This window comes from Mixophyes fleayi, chromosome 2 (genome assembly GCF_038048845.1).
Source record: "Mixophyes fleayi isolate aMixFle1 chromosome 2, aMixFle1.hap1, whole genome shotgun sequence".
In the NCBI taxonomy this organism is placed as follows: Eukaryota; Metazoa; Chordata; class Amphibia; order Anura; family Limnodynastidae; genus Mixophyes; species Mixophyes fleayi.
Window position 1 is genome coordinate 16,868,891 of NC_134403.1, and position 18,864 is coordinate 16,887,754.

The 18,864-nt window shown below is 43.1% G+C and overlaps 1 protein-coding gene and 1 long non-coding RNA gene across 9 annotated transcripts in view; one reads left to right on the forward strand and one right to left on the reverse strand.

Annotated features, from left to right (window-relative positions):
- Window positions 1-5,865: 5,865 nt before the first annotated feature.
- LOC142140044 (uncharacterized) lies at window positions 5,866-9,529 on the reverse strand. Its single transcript, XR_012688272.1, has 2 exons — window positions 8,952-9,529; window positions 5,866-6,152 (listed from the first exon to the last, which is right to left on the reverse strand). It is a non-coding gene; the product is annotated as an uncharacterized LOC142140044 (long non-coding RNA).
- An 8,329-nt stretch (window positions 9,530-17,858) lies between these two features.
- EMSY (EMSY transcriptional repressor, BRCA2 interacting) overlaps window positions 17,859-18,864 on the forward strand; it is a 33,253-nt gene continuing 32,247 nt past the window's right edge. For 4 of the 8 annotated variants that reach the window (XM_075198569.1, XM_075198564.1, XM_075198566.1 and 1 more), the window contains exon 1: window positions 17,860-18,360. In XM_075198569.1, the coding sequence (XP_075054670.1) occupies window positions 18,291-18,360 (70 nt within the window). In that variant the 5' untranslated portion in view covers window positions 17,860-18,290. Of the gene's footprint in view, window positions 18,361-18,864 lie in introns of all 8 variants that reach the window. The other 4 variants (XM_075198568.1, XM_075198571.1, XM_075198567.1 and 1 more) reach the window with 2 other exon arrangements.

Genomic DNA, 18,864 nt, shown 5'->3' on the forward strand with positions numbered 1-18,864 from the left:
TATGAGCACAGTAACTAATGCGAGTGGAGCAGGGGCAGGAAAAGTAGAGGAAGGTTGATAGGCTGAATATTGAATTAAATGGCTGCCTCCGTTGTAGCATGTGACGGGTCGGGCAGAAAACTAGCAAGATATTTGCCTGAACATCACCTTTGACCAGCTACAAATGTTTATTTTTCAGTGAATAATTCTGGCTCACATTAAGCTACAACTGGAGCTTACATTTGCAAAATGAACAGACTGAATTACACTGCCACTCAATTCCTCAATTCAAGTTTCATTTTTTTTTTTTTTTTTTACTAAACTTATGTATTTCAAATGACAATTCCAAATCAGCAATTTCCTATAGAAATGAACAAGAGCTGTCATCATCCGGGCCTTGTCAGGAAGTGTCCCGTAATCTCCTCTTGTAACCACCTGAAATGCACTCGGCTGCCAGCGGAGGAGATTGAAATTAAGAGAGATGTATTAACATCTGGGGCGCAAATCAGATAAGCAGAAAGGAGAAACTATCATATAACAAAAACTTTGCACAACATTTAAACTCAACCAAAATGACATGTAACCGTGTAAGTTAATTTAATATGTCTGGTATGGAATTAAGTGGGTGTTTTTTTTTTTTACCTTGTTTCAACACATTTTTAGTTTACTACTATATCTAAATTAAATATAAGTTTATTAAAGTAGTCTATTGATTTCATGATTTCTAAATGATTTAAACACTGACAGGTCCTAATTATGCATGTGTGTTTTTTTAAGTTATATTTTAGCACAGTGGCTCAGTGGTTAGCACTTCTGCCTCACAGCACTGGGGTCATGAGTTCGGTTCCCGACCATGGCCTTATCTATGTGGAGTTTGTATGTTCTCCCCGTGTTTGCGTGCGTTTCCTCCAGGTGCTGCGGTTTCATCCCACACTCTAAAAACATACTGGTAGGTTACTTGGCTGCTATCAAATTGACCCTAGTCTGTCTCTCAGTGTGTGTGAGTGTGTGTATATTAGGGAATTTAGACTGTAAGCTCCAATGGGGCAGGGACTGATGTGAGTGAATTCTCTGTACAGGGCTGCGGAATTAGTGGCGCTATATAAATAAATGGTGATGATGATGATCATTATATGTTTATATTTTATTCATTTATTCATATAATTAAATTTTATTTATAGGGCCTAGTAGAGTTTCGGGTGTAATTTGTGTTTTTGTGCACATGCCTTATTTCTGGCACAGTGGGTCTTATTCACTGGAATGACCTTCCTTGCTCTATCCGACTGTCCCCTAATCTGTGCACCTTCAAACGGGCACTTAAAACTCATCTGTTCCCCAGAACATACCAGCCATCCCCCTAACCATCTCCATGGTTGTTCTGCTCACCTTCCTTCTCCCATGTCCCCATATGTACTCCTATTACTCCTGATCACCTCCACTCACTTCCTCTTGTGTCTGCTGTTTGTTTGCCTTCCCTTTAAGATGTAAGCTCTTATGAGCAGGGCCCTCTTCCCTCATGTCTCTAAACCATTTCTTCTCCTCCAACTTCACTGTATTAGCTATCATCATCAACATCATCAACATTTATTTATATAGCGCCAGCAAATTCCGTAGCGCTTTACAATTGGGAACAAACATTAACAATACTGGGTAATACATACAGACAGAGAGGTAAGAGAACCCTGCTCGCAAGCTTACAATCTATAGGACAATGGGAGTTAGAAACACAAGGGCATGTGCTACATCATATTGCACAATGGACCAGCTAGAATGCAAAGGTAAAAGTATTGAGTGGGCTGTGTGTGTTGCAATGTTGGTCAGAGGGTTGTTGTCTGTGGAGGTATTGGTGTCTTGGTTTTACTCGTTTATTGTTCTGTACTGTTTTACCCTGTATGGTCCACTGTTTGTATTATGTACAGCGCTGCGGAAACCTTGTGGAACCCTATAAATAAAGGTTTTTAATAATAATAATTTAGGAGCCAATTTAATAAAGAAGAAGAAAATTCCTACTGCTACAGGTGTTTTCACCATCATTGTGTCTTTCTCCCGGCAATAAGAGATGAAAATCATTGAAACAATGCACAATTTTTTTTCAAATAAAAGCACACACATGAATTATGTATCAGTGGGAGGGGTCAACCCACCATCGGCCAATCAGCAGCAGCTAGCTAGTGCTATTGATCGTCATCATTATCATTGTGTCTTGTTGCACCAGTCCTCCAGCACGGGCAAGAGATACACCTTCTAACATCAGTGTCCGGGTCTACCTCAGTCGTAACGTGAACATGTGCTTACTGTGCCCTTCTCTCCCCCTGTTCATGGGCAACCCGAGGGGGTTACCTAGTGCCTAGAAACCCCCCTCCAAGCCTGTATAATTGAGATGGCTGTACCTTGCTCCCGCTTCACACAGCTCTGCTTGAAAAGGGAGAGCTGCGTGTACCTAACGGTAGTGCACGCAGCATTGCCCATGTATATTATAGGAAGAGCTGGAGAGCAGCCATGCACTGTCTAAAATTATAGCCACGCCCCCATGCATGCTGGTCACGCCCACTGGTGTGGAAACCCCCTTCACAAATCCTGCATTTGCCCCCGCTGTTCTGCGTACAACAGGGTGCCCTGCACCACACCTTTTGGAAATGTCCAAAAATATCTCCTCTGTAGAAGAAAGGTGATCTTATCTTACGCCTGTGAGCTAAGATACGGATACCAGTTGTCTATCTTACGCCCTCTTTCCATGTTCCCTTACTGACACCCCCATAGGCTGATATAGCCTATCCTCAATGCGTAGATGCCAAATCTCCTTACCAAGGAAAAAACCAATCCACTGCGTTTGAATTCCACCATTGAGAAGGTTTGTTTAATTCATAGGATGGAACATATACTGTATCTTGGATTATCTCCAATACCCCAATTAGATTCTCTGCAATCTGCTGCATTATTGGGTCTCCTTTCTCCACTATCCTATGACCTTTGAATTTGCAGGCGGCGTTCTCAGGCCCCTGGTGTTGAATTGCTTCCTGTATTATCTACTATATAAATGCCTAGTGTCGTGTGTGAACAAAAAACAAGCTGCAGCGCCACCTGCTGGGCAGAGTTATACACTGACCTATATATTTCTTGAAGGAGAAGTGACAGTTGGGAGTGGTTGCCGGGGGTGACAGTGGGGAGTTTTTAACATCTTAAGTAGCTTGATGAAGGATGTGGTGATGAAGATGAAGGATGAGGTGATGGAGAAAAATGATGAGGTGGTGACATGTGGACAAAACCACGTTAAAAAAGGGCGCTTACGTCCCTGAGGAGGCCTGGGCTAGGCCCAAATGCATGACAAGAACCTTTTTAACACCTTAAGTAGCTTGATTTGACTAGAATGCATGAGTATCATGCACGGGTTAACTTGTCATTGATAACTGTCATACATTTATATTGTTGGTGTAAGGAACATGTCTCTGATGTAATATATTGCAATCTCTTATTGTATAATTGAATGCCCCCTCCTCTATATATGTCCTTTCTGTACCCCTTCCCTAACCCATTTGTTGAAAAATTTCAATAAAGTAAATCCTGCCAGGATACCTGTTAAATAGACTTTGTGCTGTTGCCAGACATAGAGATTAGTTCTTACCGCCGGCGCGTGTAATGTAATCGGCCCTTTGATGTCGAGGGTGAAATGAGAAAAAGGTATTTATCCTCCATTTAATAAATCGGACCATAAATGTTAAAGGGTATTTCCATACAATTATGTTTTTCTGCTAATGGGATATGTGAGTGAATGTTTTTCACAACACCACAATGTAACCCTGCTCTTCTGAGCCCCTTTTGTTACTTATAAATTGATGTAGCAATTTTTCTTTTTTTTTTAATGCATAAGAGCAATCCATTTATTTCGATGCAGGGAGCAGTGTCAAGATGACCCGATTTGAGGCAAATTGCTTCACGAAGGCCCCCGATCCTCCCCATTTCACTAGGAAGTGGGCAGAATGCGGGAGAATGGACTGCGCTCACGGGAGACCACCCCGGAATTCATGAGCCTCCCGAACATTCCGGGAGACTGGGCAAGTATGCCTGCAAGTGAGCTTTGCACTCAATATAAAAATATATGAATATATATGACCCAATGTTGGTACTCTTACTTTTAAGAGTTAGGATCAACCTATTAGGTGGGCAGCACGGTGGCTTAGTGGTTAGCACTTCTGCCTCACAGCACTGGGGTCATGAGTTCAATTCCTGACCATGGCCTTATCTGTGAGGAGTTTGTATGTTCTCCCCATGTTTGCGTGGGTTTCCTCCGAGTGCTCCAGGTTCTCCTAGTCTCCAAAAAACATACTAGTAGGTTAATTGGCTGCTATTAAATTGCCCTTAGTCTCTCTCGGTCTCTGTGTGTATGTTATGGGATTTAGATTGTAACCTCCAATGGGGCAGGGACTGATGTGAATGAGTTCTGTGTACAGCGCTGCGGAATTAGTGGCGCTATATAAATAAATAGATGGTGATGATGATCTGTAAGTGGTTATGGCTTACCATATAGGGACAAATATACACTAAGGGGTAAATGTATGAAAGTCCGGTTTTTTTCAACTCGCCGGAAATCGGCGAGTTTACAGCTAACATTTAAAGCGGCGCTGGCTTGTAAAGGCGAACTTGCCTTTACAAGCCATCGCCGCTTTAAGACTTCTGTTTTTTATTAGTTTAGAAGCAGTTGTATTATTATTTTGTTCTGCTGGAAGCATTTGAGAGCTGTGGGATCCTAATTTGTTTCACAAGTAATCCCGACCTTTGTAGCACTTTCTGCAGCTTATAAAATTGATTGAGCACCCTGTCTTGTATGTTAAGATGCAAACTATTTATCTAAATGAGTTAACTCTGTTTTATTTGTTACAAAAAGTAACAATAATTAAATTGGTTCAGTGTTACACTACTGTCAACAAAATTTGAATGTAAAACAAAATTGTCTAACAATGTATAAAAGTGCAGTGACCCGGAACTACCAAACAGAAACCTGCGTTCATTAGGGCTCATTTGCTAAGAATTGAAGAAATGAAAGCGATTGTCTGAGTGGAGATTTGCACCTTTGAGCAGTGTCAGTAGATTATTTATCACACTATCAATGAAAGCTAATTACGGATTGGTTGCAGTACACTTAGTAAATAACCTGCTATGTTTGTAATTTGGTAAATATCTGTAGCTTGTTGCAGCTTATTTAAATGACCATGTGTCTTGTACATAGATTGAGCTCATACCATTGAAAGAATTTATAATGCTTTTTTATTACAGTGTTTATAAAGCGCTAAGATATTCAGTAGCGCTGTAGCAATGACTGTATCATTACAAGAGAACCAGACGACCTCAGACAGTCCTGCGTGTCTATCGGTCCCGTGCGTGATTTATCCTATGCTTCCAGGTGGTGCTGGAATAACATTGTGTAATATGACTATTTTTCCATGGTCTCACCTTTTCACTGCGCTGGTCCCACTTTTTCTCCATCTACAAAACTATAAATCACAGCTCACCGAGAAGCCTGAGCAATATGCTACCAGCTTAAGTCTGCAATGATCAGATCTTGAATTACAATAAACACTGCTCAGTCTTTTGTATTTTAGTTGGGATAAAGGCCAGACATCTATTAGGAAAACTTCACCCTCTTACTCTGCTAGCTCTGCTGTAAGCATTGCATTATTTAACTGGTTTAGGTGGCAAAACTGTATTATCATTTGCAATAAAAAAATCTTAACTGGTCTGCAAAGAATCACATACACACACAACACACACATACATTGTAAACTCTCATGTACTGGGCCGGCTCCCTACCCAATGTCTCATGTTTGCTCCTCCTTTATCTACATATATTCTGTGACACAGGCACCCTTAGTTGATTCATACACTGACAACTTCTTGCTATCTAAGCAGTACTTTTATTGTTCCATCACAATAGAACAGCATACACTTCCATCAGGATGACACCAGGAAACCCCGCACTGGCTAGACGTAGTTCTCCTGTCTGATCACCAGCCACCGTCTGGCATCGGTCACACATTAGCACAATACAGGTTTTTATACTTTGCAGTCCTCCTCCCTCTTAGCTTGATTGACAGGTGACACTCCCACTTGGTCCTTAGAGAAGAAGGTCTTTTCAGGTGCTCTGTTTGATCTGTCGCACTGCAGACACACCCATTCAGCTGTAAAAAAAACAAAACATATCCATACCACTTCCTCCACGCATGTTAAATCACACTTTATACTTTGTCACACATGTCTTACACCTGTGTACCTTTAAGCTAGGTGCACTACTATACATGTGTGTAACCCGGTCTGCAGCCTTTACCTGCAGACTTTCAACTGAATTGCTAATTCCTATATATATATCTTGTAGAACTTTTGACACCTTGCGTCACTGACACCCTTAGGTGATTCATATATGAACAACTTTTTGCTTCAAATAAACCGGTGTTTTATTGTTTGCATCACAATAACAGCATGCAGTTTAGTCAGGATGACACCAGTAATACCGATTTACCTACACCTCCTGATGACCTTAATGCTTACTATCACAGAGTCCAGCTCTCTAGTCACCGGGCAGCTCTTCTAGCATCGGTCACACCTTACAACTGGAAATACAGGCTTAAATACACAAAGCCCCTCCCTTTGGTCTAATTACCTCATTAGACCCTATTAAACCTAGGGTTCTTGGTCTATAAGAGCTTAACCCTGTATGCAGCTTTCCCCGTTTTGCACAAAAAGTGCAATTTGCATCACTACAAACACACCCCTAAGACACTTATGTCCCATTTGTGACTATGTAATAGACCTTTTACTTTATATGTTGCAAACGCAAATGCTATGAAGCATCATTTACTCTTGAATAACCTATCTCATAAAGAAGTAACAGCAACTTCCCACAACTTCTATAAAGCCAATGGGCCTTGTCTTTTATAAAATTAAAAAAAATGACGCCAGAGTGCCAAGAATCTGTTGTTCATTGGAACCGCCGCTTAGTAAATATACCTCTAAGGGATATATTTACTAAACTGCGGTTTTGAAAAACTGGAGATGTTGTCTATAGCAACCAATCAGATTCTAGCTGTCATTTTGTAGAATGCAAATGGAAAATTACCATATGACTTATATTTGTGTGTGTCGGAGGTAATGCTGGTATATATTATATACATACATTGACAATGTTTAAATTCTGTTTCCTGGGGGGATGGTGGCGTTTCTATGCCAATGTTCACACATGCAGAATAGAAGCACATAGTTTACAACAGAAGTGGTATTATCCATTTGTTGCTACTCATACTAAGAACAGACACTGAAAATTACATTCAGCATACAGAAAAAGAGCACCATATATTTATATACAGAATAAGGACATAATTGAAATGTACATAGTATTCAGTGATGCGTTTATGAGACAGACAGGGTCATTTGTCTCAGCGGGAAATAGCAGCAATATGTATGGAATCATCTTGGTGTCAATGCCGAAATTAGTGGTTTATTCCTTGTCAGTAGATCTAATATTGATTAAAGTGACACTACCTAACTGATACACTGTATTGCAAAGAATTATGTGCGGTCAATACATGTTCTGCCTACTTACAAACGGATGGCTTATTCCCCCAAGATTTTAAATACTGGCTTTTCAGAGGCAGAAATTTTAAGGGTCAAATTGTTGTACTTGAATCTTACACACTCGCCAACATTTTAAAATCATTTACCAGTACATTGTGCTGAACCAGTCGCATTCAAGCACCTTTCAGGTATACCCAATTATTTTGGCTACCAGGGGACAGTAGCGCCGGATTGAGGGAAGGAAGGCCCCTGGGCTAAGGGTACTGTGAGGGTCCCCCCCATGAGGCCCCCCCAGCCATGAGGCCCCCAATAGTCTCACTCTCACGAGATCTCCTCAGTAAGGAGATTACTGCGCGCCGCGTAAGCCCTACAGTGGCAGCAGGCAGCTAACAGCATAACATTTGATGTTAGCTGCCTGCCATTCTCCTTGAACAGGTGACAGTCAGAGCCGGGGCCCCGACCCAATGAATGCTGGAGGGCTCCCCAGCTGCCCGAGGCCCCTAGGCTGTAGCCCCTTTAGCCCTATTGTTAATCCTGCTCTGGAAAGCAGGTTTTAAGTGGGACAGAGAAAAAGACTGCAAACTTCCAAACCTGTTTTTCCTGTGCATGGATTGTACATTTAGACAAGGCTTAGGAAAATGTTGGTGCCAGATTCAAAGCTATTGGAGCGGAATGTGAGCATGGTTTTGCATGAGCTTACTAGGGTTCCTAGCTTACAATAGAACGAGTAAGAGAACTCATCATTCCGGTGATGAGCCACAAAGGATTAGGTCACCTTCATGGGAGATCCCATCTGTATCAAGTCAGAAGGGAGTTCTACATAAATACAGCGCTAAGTGTCACTGGAGCCCTCTCACAACCGCCACGGAGTCTCTCGCCTTGGACCACTACAGCAAATTGCAACCCATCTCCCTGCCAACCAGCACTACCTAACCTGAGTAGCTCACTAAACGGTGATTGGTCAGCACTGAACGAGGAGCAGGGCAAGACCCGCCCCAGAGGATCCTTTCTGGCAACCTCAAGAATAGCGTTAAGAGTGGGCTACAGGGATGTCAACAAACAATAACAGACCTTGGACACCCCTGGTTTAGATGGACTTCAGGACATTACAATCTAAATTAAGACATGTTTACTGAATTTGATATAATGTAGTCTTTCATTCCCTATACTCTTCAACAACGATGATCTTATAAAACCCAATGAAAAAGAATAAAGAATTGAATCATGGTGACACATGCAAAATCCAAAATCTGTAAATCCTATCTTACTTTATTTATAAATTAGAACTCCTGGCTTGGCCCTGGAGTCAGGAATCAGTGCCTGTTTTAGGGTCACAGTACCATTTAACAGCATCTTCCATCTCCCCAAAACTTCTCTTGCGAGCAAAACAGATTTCCTCGTAAACGTACCTCTGGTGTTCTGCCTGAGTGGTAATTCTACCTTCAATATGTCATATAATTTGTATCACTGCAGCCTGCTTGAAATACACCCAGAGCACTCGGCTCTGCTGGCTGAATACCCGTGAATGTCAGAAACAGCTGGACGTCTCGGAACCTGCAGACAAGCGGAAAAGTGTTGCATGGGATTTACGACATTCTGTCTTGGTGACATTGCCTGAATGTTTCAATTTTTATGGCCCAGGAAGCAGAATCTTATTGGATCTCACCTTCTGAGATGGTAAATGATTACCAGACAGATTTCCGTCTGGGAGATCCGTAATTTTTTTTTTTTGCTCTTTTATGGAAAAAACATGATAGGGGGAAAAAAAGGAAAATGTTTTAGGTTGACAGGGAATGCCAAATGTTTCTGTCACTTCCTTTTCATTTATGAAAGTCTGCAAAATATTGATTCACACTGCAAAGCTTACAGGACTTTTGTACATGCAGTATTGTTGAGTGCTCTTTGCAAAAAACATTGTTTTTTCAGGACATATAAGGTTTTCAGCAACAAATTTAACAAGTTTTTTAGTTTATGCTTATTAGCTAGGAATAAGATGCTCTTCCATAATTTTCCCAAGGCTACTTTTACATATTGAGGGTAATTCTAGAAAATTACCTTGACGTGTATCATTTTAGGTCTCCCGTGTAAAGGAATACCATTATCATCAACGTTTATTTATATAGCGCCAGCAGATTCCGTAGTGCTTTACAATTGGGAACAAACAGTAATAAAACAATACTGGGTAATACATACAGTGAGGTCAGATGGTCCTGCTCACAAGCTTACAGTCTATGGGAAAAATGCATACTTTAATTAAGGGTCTTCAGGCGTTAAAGAAGTAAAAACGAGGATGTTTTTTTTATTTTTAGGGGGTTTTTTTTGTTTTTTTTAACCAAGAAAGACCTTAACAAAGTCATCAGAGACTCCCAATAGTTTCCACTTATTTTTATGACTAATAGATCCAATGGAAACTATATCTAGATCCATCTCAGCACAAACCGAACAGTAATGTCTCGCATCAAGGTTTGCAATGCGGCTGGTATCACATTGAACATACACTCATTCACATCAGTCCCTGCCCCATTGGGGCTTACAGTCTAAATTCCCTAACATACACACACACCCAGAGAGATAGACTAGGGTCAATTTTGATAGCAGCCAATTAACCTACTAGTATATTTTTGGAGTGCGGGAGGAAACCGGAGCACCCGGAGGAAACCCACACAAACACGGGGAGAATACACTATTCAGTTTTCAACGCCGTTTGTACAGAGCATGGGGCTAGGAACCAAACCAAACAGGCCATTCGTATATGGTGGTGTGTGCCTACCGAAAGTGGGGGGACGTCTGGGCAGAACCGCTACCGCTTCTCAGTCGCTTTTCCCGCACTCTCCTTTCGTCCCGGGGTTGGACGCTTGTCTCCTCTCCTAAGCCGCGTTCTGTTACCTAGCAATGGGAGATACTTCCGTGTACGATGCGCGCATGCCCAGTAGTTCTGCACCCCATTGCTAGGCAACTGGACACTTCTCTCCACGGCCAGTCGACTGTCAGCGCTGTCCCCGCTCTATCCTTTCGTGCCAGGGACGGACGCCCGTCTCTTCTGCTAAGCCGCGTCCCGTTGCCTAGCAACGGGACGTACTTCTGGGTACGCTGCAAGCACATGTGCAGTAGGTCCGCGTCCCATTGCTAGGCAAAGGCCACTTCTTTCCGCGACCAGTCGGCAGTCGGATGCATCTGACTGCCGAAATCACATTCCTCCTATCAGGGCCCACACAATCATACTTAAGGCACCTCTCTCTATTAGTCTGGTGCCAGAGTATTGGTTTCACAAGCTCCAGCGTCCTGAATCCTGTTCCCTTCTTCCTGTATTTGCTTCTTTGGTTCCTGACTCCTGGCTCATCCCTGACCACTCTCTTGTCCTGCGATTTGGCTGTGTTGATATCTAGATTCTGACCTCTGGCTCGCTTCTGACACTCCCTCTGGATCTCCCCTGTGTACTGCGCTATCGTTTGGCATCTGACCTGGACCATATGACCATTCCTATTCTCTTCCGCTGCATTGATAGCTAACTTGGAGAACCGCGACCTGCGCAGCTCACGCAGCCAAGCCCATACCTCCTTGCGGGGGTCCCTGGTGAATACCGGGGGTGCGTTAGACTCTGCGTCTCCCTGTTTAGTTGCGCCAATATCAGTCAGTGGCATCCTCAAAAGTCAGTACTGTGCCACCGTTTCGGCAGTAAGGCAGGGGGGCCCCTGATCAACAAGGATTGTGCCTCTGTGTTCCAAATGTGTTTTTCCCCACTGTGCATGTTTTACATTGCACTGTTATATTTAGCTGAATTAGTGTTTTTATGGTGGTTGCTAGAAATAAAGTTACCTCTTTACTACAAATACCTATGTTACAGTACTGGGGAAAAGGGAATAAGGCTGTAACTTAAGCACAAGGGGCCTGATTCATTAAGGATCTTAACTTAAGAAACTTCTTATTCCAGTCTCCTGGACAAAACCATGTTACAATGCAAGGGATGCAAATTAGTTTTCTGTTGTGCACATAAGTTAAATACTGACTGTTTTTTCATGTAGCACACAAATATCAACTTTAAATTTCAGCTTACAAATAAGCTATCAAGTATTTGTGTGCTGCATGAAAAAACAGTCAGTATTTAACTTATGTGCAAAACAGAATACTCATTTGCATCCCTTGCAATGTAACATGGTTTTGTCCAGGAGACTGAAATAAGAAGTTTCTTAAGTTAAGATCCTTAATGAATCAGGCCCAAGAAGTGCCGCTTCTGTGCAGAACCAATATTTCAGATGCCATATTATATGAATTCATAAAGAACCTGTGACATCATTAAGGCACTTTATAACCAATATTTAAGCCACATTGGTTGTTGCTGAATTGGTCATCAGATTTTTATTTTATTTTAACCATTTCTGCTGGAGATCCCTCCCATTACCAAGAACAGCTACAGCTACAGACTAGAGAATTGTCAAAATTATTCCGACAACACTTTACCACCCACTTTGAACTATCCCCAGGCACCATTTGTGGAAAAAAACAATACAGCTTTGACCCCAGTTCTTTCCATCCAACGTCTCTTCCTGAGTGTCTCATGCTGTTTGGTCAGTATTATTCTTGGAAATGAGCGTCTTGGACATAAAAAGTCCTGGATTAGCAAGATTTGTAGTCTAGAATACATACTACATAGGTGTCTCATACAACGAAGCCAAATATATTGTAGCGGAAACTTCCCGAAATGCAGTTATAGAACAATTGTCAGACTAATTAGTCATCTCAATATTATTTTATTTTTTATATATCCACTATCCGAGCTCCCTCTTGGTTATAACAGCTTTTATTGTTAAGTTTTATATCTGATAATGGTCTTTACCCTTAATTCTATGCCTTTACTGATCATAATCTCAGTTATTTCCTTTCAAGTCGAGCAGGTGTTTCACTACAGGAAATATATTTTTTGGCAGTGCTCAGCGCTGACAATACTTAATTTGCTGATTTCATTTTGATATCCGGTATTGCAAGATAATCGTCAGCAGATGCGGCTAACAGTCTATGCGTTAACCCCTCCAAGGGAGGAAGGATATCATCTCGCAAATCATTGCAATCCTTGTGTTCCATTTTTGTTTTAGTCATTCCGCTGAATTTAATGTCTATATCTTGAGCTGGGACGATGACAGTGCCAATTCTTTTGGGTCTGTAGTGCAGTTGGACTATCACAAGAATATAATGTCATCTATAATTTCACATTTAAAGCAAAATTATCCAAAGAAATGTGCAAAACGCTGCAGACAGACGTAAAAATGTTGCATTTTTTTGGCATTAAACTGTAGTTGCCACACGTACATAGGGAAGGTATGCAAGAGGGTAGGCACATCAGGAGGGGTAAAACAAATAATTGATGATCGAGGTAGACTAGAGGACTGGTCAAGAGAGTGGCAACCAAAGTTTAATGCCAAAAAATGCAAAATCATGCACTTGGTTATCAAAAGCCCAAAGGCTAAATATAGTATTATCGGCAATATAATAGGAACTACAGAGGAGGAAAGGGATCTAGGAGTCACTATTTCAGGTGACATAAAGGCAGATAAGCAATGTAACAAAGCAATGAGGAAGGTTAGTGAGATGCTTGGTTATATAGAGAGAGGAATCAGTAGCATAAAGAAAGAAGTAATAATACCACTGTATAGGTCATTGGTACGGCCTCATCTAGAATACTGTGTTCAGTTCTGGAGGCCATATCTCCACAAGAATATAAATACATTAGAGACTGTACAAAGAAGGGCAACTAAAATGGTGCATGGTCTACAGCACAAAACTTACCCGGAAAGACTAAAAGATCTTAATGTAGAGTTTGGAGCAGAGAAGGGAACGGGGGACATGATAGAAATTTTCATATATATCAAGGGTTATAACAAGGTGCAGGAGGGAAACATTCTACAAAGGAAGAGAAGTATTAGAACATGATGACATGTACTGACACCGGAGGGAAGAGAAGTACTAGAACATGAGGACATGTACTGACACCGGAGGGAAGAGAAGTATTAGAACACGAGGACATGTACTGACACTGGAGGGAAGAGAAGTGTTAGAACACGAGGACATGTACTGACACTGGGGGGAAGAGAAGTATTAGAACACGAGGACATGTACTGACACTGGGGGGAAGAGAAGTATTAGAACACGAGGACATGTACTGACACTGGAGGGAAGAGAAGTATTAGAACACGAGGACATGTACTGACACTGGGGGGAAGAGAAGTATTAGAACACGAGGACATGTACTGACACTGGGGGGGAAGAGAAGTATTAGAACACGAGGACATGTACTGACACTGGGGGGAAGAGAAGTATTAGAACACGAAGACATGTACTGACACTGGGGGGTAGAGAAGTATTAGAACACGAGGACATGTACTGACACTGGGGGGAAGAGAAGTATTACAACACGAGGACATGTACTGACACTGGGGGGAAGAGAAGTATTAGAACACGAGGACATGTACTGACACTGGGGGAAGAGAAGTATTAGAACACGAGGACATGTACTGACACTGGGGGAAGAGAAGTATTAGAACACGAGGACATGTACTGACACTGGGGGGAAGAGAAGTATTAGAACACGAGGACATGCACTGACACTGGGGGGAAGAGAAGTATTAGAACACGAGGACATGCACTGACACTGGGGGGTAGAGAAGTATTAGAACACGAGGACATGTACTGACACTGGGGGGTAGAGAAGTATTAGAACACGAGGACATGTACTGACACTGGGGGGAAGAGAAGTATTAGAACACGAGGACATGTACTGACACTGGGGGGAAGAGAAGTATTAAAACACGAGGACATGTACTGACACTGGGGGAAGAGAAGTATTAGAACACGAGGACATGTACTGACACTGGAGGGAAGAGAAGTATTAGAACACGAGGACATGTACTGACACTGGGGGGAAGAGAAGTATTAGAACACGAGGACATGTACTGACACTGGGGGGAAGAGAAGTATTAGAACACGAGGACGTGCACTGACACTGGGAGGAAGAGAAGTATTAGAACACGAGGACGTGCACTGACACTGGGGGAAGAGAAGTATTAGAACACGAGGACATGCACTGGCTCAAATAAGGTTTGGGGTTACCATAGGGTAAAAACTGGGCAGACTAGAGGGACCAAGCGGTTCAGATATGTCGTCAAATTCTAGGTTTCTAAAATGAGCATCATATTCCAATAAACAGTGTGCGGAATACACAACAGTTATAAATGATGTTGCTCACCAGCTGCTTCCTTTATTTACCCTGTTGCTCTTTGCATGGTACAGTAGATGTCAGGCAGTGTAATTATAAATGATAATGGCACTAATTTTATTTCTTACACATTACCAACAAGCTGTTGTTGTGCAGAAGTGAAAAATCTGTCATTTTAAAAATAAATTCGTCAGTCTCCTGAACATTTTGAGAGGCTAGGCCAAGTATGATTATAACAGATGGGCACTAAGCTCCTCTTCACATCGCATTCTGTCAGGACCAATACACAACATACTTACCAACCTTTTAAAACTTCATTCCGGGAGATCCCGGGCAGGGGGGGGCGTGGTTGGAGGGCGGGAGGGGCGGGGTGCGGTGAATTGCGGCATTATGGCCCCACCCACGCGACAAAATGCAGTTTTTGTCGCGGGGGCACGGTCAAAATAACGCGATTCACCTTGCCATTTGTGGGATACTTGCTTGCTCTCCCGGGAGTCCGGGAGACCGACCCGAATTTCGGGAGAGTTGGCAAGTATGATATACAATCTGTAGCACTTACCCTCATGTATCAAACTTCCATTGTCCATTATATTGTAAGCTTGTGAGTACAGTCCCCTTACATGTATGTTACTTAATTACTGTTTGTTACCAAGTGTAAAGTACTGTGGAGTATGCTGGAGATATATTAATATGTGTTAATAATAATAATAATATAAAATCACTTACTATAACATTGGGCCGCCATGTACAGCCTGTATGTGCCCTGGCACGGAATCTACCAATGCCTGGAGTTGTGCAGGGGGGGTGCAACATCATTCTTCCACAAGAAAATCACTCAACTGTTGCCTGGTATTATGATTATCCCTGAGTATATATTAGTATACACCGCCGACATATTGTGCAGAGCTGTACATACAGGGGATCATGATACAAATAATAACATACAGTGACATGAAACAGAAAGTGAAGATGGCGTTGCCCATATGAGCAGACAATCCAAGAGGTGTTTGGAACACTTGATACATCTGGTAGCGGAATAATTTAATCTGTTGGAAGTGTTTAGTGTAAGGTGGTAGCTGGTTGACGGTGGTAGAAAACGCTGTCTCAGGTCTGGCCATAAATGCTCAGACCAAAACATATGGCATACTTGCCAACTCTCCCGGAATGTCCGGGAGACTCACGCATTTTGCGAGAGTCTCCCGGGCGAGTGTGGCAATCTCCCGCATCTGGATAATTCTGCCCACTTCCTAGTGAGGTGGGCAGAATTAAGTCCCAAACACCGCGATTCCCACGTCATGGGTCCAAAATGACGCCATTTTGGAGCCCCGCCCCCCGTTACGCCCACCTCCTCCGCAGGCTCCCGGATTTGACCAACAGAAAGTTGGTAAGTATGACATATGGGTAACAATAAATTCATGCTCATCAAACCATTGGGTAACCACATCTAACTTCCCTATCCCTCCCATCAAAAATGAATATAACACGGGGTGAATATGCTGACTCAGTACCATTAAGCAGTGCTTAGCATTGATTTGCTTGACATCGTTGTAGGCAAACAGGACAGTACAGCACTTTGTATGTGAACCTGACCACACTGGGGTGTTATATGCTTAAATAATTCATACACCAGTATTGAAGCCAGACGTTTACCAGAGCATTTTACGGGGGGGGGGGGGGAGTGGAGAACTGTATAGTGTGGTCATGGGGCTCAGTGTTATGTTAGTAAATACAGAGAGCCCTGTACAATGGACGGATTAGTTTTTATTATTTGCATATTATTTAGCTTATGCCATACTACACATTAAATATTTAAGTGTTCACCATACAGCACTTATCATTTATCCCATAGTGTGCATTACTAATGCTATAATTACTAGTCAGACATTCTGAGACAAAGATTCTGTGGGAGAAACCCCAGACAGTCCTGTCACCTACAAACACTATGGAGCTTAACAGATGTTTCTGTTTTGGGGGTACTTTCACTTCAGGACTAAGAGAATTATCAGCACATTTAAAGACTTACAACTGTATATTGTACTAAAGAGTCCTTAGATATAACTTAACTACAGAGGTGGCAACAAGATCCAGCAATCCCTGACAGAATAACAACTGTACATTGAATACCTCTCAACATTGTCCTGGTGGAAATTGGGATAACGGGCCTGATTCATTAAGGTACTTAAATTAAGAAACGTCTTATTTCAGTCTCCTGGACAAAACCATGTTACAATGCAAGGGGTGAAAATTAGTTTTCTGTTTTGCACATAAGTTAAATACTGACTGTTTTTTCATGTAGCACACAAATATCAACTTTAAATTTCAGTGTACAAATAAGCTATCAAGTATTTGTGTGCTACATGAAAAAACAGACAGTATTTAACTTATGTGCAAAACAGAAAACTAATTTTCACCCCTTACATTGTAACATGGTTTTGTCCAGGAGACTGAAATAAGAAGTTTCTTAATTTAAGTACCTTAATGAATCAGGCCCAACGTGTGCATGTAATGGCTGTGTGCACACAAAATGTTGGGATGTGGTCCTCACCCTAAATAACTTCTTCGTCCCTAAGAAAACCTCCGTCACCAGTGGCAGATGCCTACAGCATCGGCTCACCATGGTGAGTGGGATATACCTCCCAATGGGATTAGGGATAAAGGTTCTGTCAGGGAAGTGGAACAGTCCCCTCAAATCTGGAGAGTTGGGACGTAGACATTGTATCAGTAAGCAGTTATATGGCTCTTCCTGCAAAAGTAAGCAACCAGTGGCTCGCCAGGTGGTGGGGGACTACAAGTCCCAGCACTCCCTGCCAAATTTACAAGATATGAGGCCCTCTGATGTAACTTTCCAGTACTGGTAGGCAGCCAGTGGTTCGCCATCTACTGTAGTACTATAAGTCCCAGCACACCCAGCCACATGGAACATGAAGGTCATGCTGGGACTTGTAGTACCACAACAGCAGAGGTATCACCCTGCCTGACCTGATGGACTGCACTATGCAGAAGTAGAAACGTATCCTATCAGTCCTCCAGTGTTGCAGTACCACCCAGGGGGCGCTGTGTCCTTCTTTTGTTTGTCCCACGCCGGCATCCGTCGGCAGGTCACCTCCTCCGCTGGCAGCGATACGCTCGCCTCATCCCCTCGGCCACCAATCAGCGGCCAGCACTACAACTCCCGGCGTACCCCGCGCATGCGCGATGTCACCGGCGCGCCATCTTGACAGCGGGAGCCGCAGTCAAACTTACCGTATCTGCGCCAGCTGAACGTCTCCGGAGCGGACCTACACCGGGGGGTGTGTGGCAGGGTCCTGCCTCCTCATCCTGCGGCCAGTCCGCTCCCTCCTCCCCCCTCTGCATGATCCGCCCCCATTGATCAGCTCCTGAAAGGACAGACTGGGGCCCTCACAGCATCCCAGGAGCCCCCCGCACTGTCCCAGGGGCCCTCACACCGTGACCGGGGGCTGCCGGGAGTGATGCCCTCCAGTCACCTCCCCACCAGGGCTGTCTGATTGCAGGGGAGGTGGTCAGAGGACACAGGGGCAGGATGCCTGTGGTGTGGCCGACCCTCCTGGACTTTAGCCGGGATGAGTGTAAGAGGATCCTCCGTAAACTGGGTAACTATCCCCCTCAATTTACCGTTATTCTCGCTCCGGCGGCACTGCGCATGCGCGGCCTGCTTTGTGTTAGTGCTGTCAGACACGCCCACTGACGTCAGCGCCCGGTCTGTCTGTAAACATTTCGTGGGTGTGGGTACAGGCTGCTGCCGGCAGGGGGAGCTCCCTCCACTGTGAGTTTATACTGTATGGGAAGCATCAGCATCATGTAACTGCACAGTGGGAAGTGGCTTTGAGCAAAGAATGTGAAGATGTATTTTCCTGGGACTTCCTGGCTGTATGTAGGTTTCCAGGTCACACCAGTATCCAGCTGCACAGTGTCATTAGGCAGCAAGGTTACATATTATAGCATTGATCTCAATGGTAACAGCACAGTCTGTAGACACTAATGCTCTTTTCCAGAGCTGGGTGGACCTCAGATGTTGTTTGTTCTTTAAATTGGAGACAATTCCTGTACAATCTATCACTGTATGTGTTTACTGTCAATATCTATAATCTGTCGGC